The sequence below is a fragment of the Elaeis guineensis genome, chromosome 1 (assembly GCF_000442705.2).
Source record: "Elaeis guineensis isolate ETL-2024a chromosome 1, EG11, whole genome shotgun sequence".
NCBI classification, from domain to species: domain Eukaryota; kingdom Viridiplantae; phylum Streptophyta; class Magnoliopsida; order Arecales; family Arecaceae; genus Elaeis; species Elaeis guineensis.
In genome coordinates, this window is record NC_025993.2 from 1,221,843 (window position 1) to 1,224,847 (window position 3,005).

Below are 3,005 nucleotides of genomic sequence, written 5' to 3' on the forward strand. Positions count from 1 at the left end.
TTTAGCAAATTTGACCATCAATCAGCAGAAGCAAAAATATGGTATGCGAGATCAAATAGGAATAGGAAGGATTCTGAAAAATTACATTCTAAATTTTCCAGCACCAGCTTCTTTTGGACGTACGTACGTACGTACCCCAACGGACTAGGAAGACGGGATTCTTCCAAGACTCGGGATTCGGAAGATGCATGCCTCAATTAAAGGCAAGATACACATCGCATCAAGTGTCGAACCCACTTAATTATATCATTTAAGAGATTATGAGTTGATTATTGGCTGTAAGATGCATATCTAATCAGTCTTAAACCTTCTTAATTATGTCGGATTAAATTGGGGGATCACGGGCTGTCCTGTGATCCCACACGGTTAAAGCCGATCTTTATGATAATAATACCTCCAAATCCTCCCAATGATTTGTTACCTCGATAAGCCCATCAATCCTCCAATCAAAAAATCTGAATTACACCGAATCCCTGCCATTACTCTTCGTATCGATCCCGCTTTTCTTTGTTCTATAAATACCATCCAGATGAATATTACCCTCCCAATATTCCCACGCCATGGCAAGGAAGAAGGTGAACCTGGCATGGATCGCCAACGACTCGACGAGGAGGGCGACGTTCAAGAAGAGGAGGAAGGGGTTGATGAAGAAGGTGAGCGAGCTGGCGACGCTGTGCGACGTGAAGGCGTGCGTGATCGTGTACGGCCCTCAGGAGCCGCAGCCGGAGGTGTGGCCGTCGGTGCCGGAGGTGACGAGGGTGCTGGCGCGGTTCAAGAGCATGCCGGAGATGGAGCAGTGCAAGAAGATGATGAACCAGGAAGGATTCCTCCGCCAGCGCGTCGCCAAGCAGCAGGAGCAGCTGCGGAAGCAGGAGCGCGAGAACCGGGAGTTGGAGACGATGCTGCTCATGTACCAAGGCCTGGCGGGGAGGAGCCTGCACAGCCTCCGCATCGAGGATGCTACCAGCCTGGCGTGGATGGTGGAGATGAAGGTGAAGGCGGTGCAGGAGAGGATGGGGCTGGTGAGGGCACAGATGGCGTCCAGCAGCCAGCAGGTGGTGCTGGAGGCGCCGATCGAGGCACCGGCACCGATGGCGGTGATGAAGGAGAAGACGCCGCTGGAGGCGGCCATGGAGGCGCTCCAGAGGCAGAACTGGCTCATGGAGGTGATGAACCCCAATGACAACTTGATGTTTGGTGGTGGAGAGGAGATGGTGCAGCCCTACATGGACCATACCAACAACCCATGGCTTGACCCCTGCTACTTCCCTTTGAACTGAACATCCAGACGACTACTACTAGCTGCTGCTGCTGCTGCTTTCTTTTTCACCTACTCCAAGTCCTTTGCTTTTAATGAATAATTGTAGCTAGCTAGCTTGACTTGTCCTATATATATGTGCATGGTTGCTTTTGTGGTTAGGCTCTGTATGTTGGTCATCTTCTTCCCCGTCTCTTCGATCCCTTGCGGAGCAATATATAAATTAAGAAATCGTGAAATGGTTTCTTCTCACTATAGCAGTGATTCGCTAGCTGGCTAGATGTCTCCATCGATCTCTACGCAGTACTCCTTTTAATTTTTATGTTAAATCGAAGTGATCATAGAGAAGGATCTACCAGTACGTAATTCTTGGATGTCCTCTTTTCAACAAAGAGGTGCTCTAAACCTCGAAAGGTTTTCTCCAAGGAACTAGAGGGTGGTTAATTTCCTTCTAAAATTTCTCCTATGAGCTGGCTGGAAAATCTCTTCGTTTAGATCCAAAAATCAAGAAACTATGACTAATATTACCAAAAAAAACTGGTCCTTCGATCTTTTACGCCGGGTTATGCTAGCATCACAAGGCAAACATTCCACAATCTTAACTAATTTCTTGGTAAAGAAGCATTAATCTTAACTATTTCTTTGGGTAAAGAAACATTAATATTAATTGATTCTTACCAATTACAAACGAAAATTTTGTTTATATCAATGCGAATGAAACGTATTCTTATCGACCACGTCCTTGTAAAGAGATACAGCCGCATCCGAACACATATATCTGTGTTTTTCGGTAACTAAAATGGCAAGCATTGAACCGATTAGTTGTCAGAAGGAAGAACCTACATGTTCGACATAAACAAATGTTTCATGCATTTAGATTGTACGTCATTATTAGCCGGATCAATATGTATTTTTTCTACTTAATGGGTAGAAAATGTTAATTATTATCTGCTATTATGTTACAATTAATCCAGGGGATGAAGAGATATTCCAAGACTAAGAGCTTCCAATATTCATGGGTAGATAAATTTAGAACATATGAAAAATCGATTGATACACTGAAATTTAACAATTGATCAGATGTAAATGAATATTGGTAGTTGTGTACTATATGATTGCTAATTGGGTTACAATTAAGATAATATGTGCCGAACAATATTAACTCGGACAACTAGCATTCCACGGATGATTGTTAGGGGGAACAATCTATAGATGGCATGATTGTACTGATGTGCGAGTCAAGTCAAAGAAATAAATATATTCACAATATTGCAATAATAGTAAAAGGATATTGTGTGCTACGTCTTGCCCCCAATCACATCCCTCTTGTTAGCAATCAGAGGTTATTAAAAAAATTGTAGAAGTAGAATGGGAGGAGAATATGCATGGGACATGGTAAGGGATATCTTATCATGTATAACGTATCCAGACCAAAAGAAGGAGAGGACACACGACACATATAAGCCAAGGATCCACTTAAGTTTATTAACTCTGTAGAGCAAGATTGGAAAGAAAGTTGCAATGCACAGCTAAGGGACTTGTAATTCCATGCATCTTTACATACATGTACGGGCTTGTCCATTTTGTGGGACATGAATATAAAAAAACTATATGCATGCTATGCATATATTTATATGTGCATGTATATATAGACATGCCATGCACATGCACGTGTGAACACACATGCACGCATATATGCATACATCCATATATGTATGTGTGTATGTATGTATGTATACTTTTTATA

General features: G+C 42.7%; 1 protein-coding gene across 1 annotated transcript; it reads left to right on the top strand.

The window, feature by feature from the left end:
* The first annotated feature begins 560 nt into the window (after positions 1-560).
* On the top strand, positions 561-1,280 carry LOC105035518 (agamous-like MADS-box protein AGL80). Its single transcript, XM_010911103.2, has one exon. The coding sequence runs from the start codon at positions 561-563 to the stop codon at positions 1,278-1,280; it is 720 nt and encodes a 239-aa protein (XP_010909405.1).
* The last annotated feature ends 1,725 nt before the right edge of the window (positions 1,281-3,005 follow it).

What these genes read in the sequence shown, in the direction of transcription:
- LOC105035518 (XM_010911103.2), top strand. Translation starts at nt 561, where the DNA reads ATGGCAAGGAAGAAGGTGAACCTGGCATGGATCGCCAACGACTCGACG.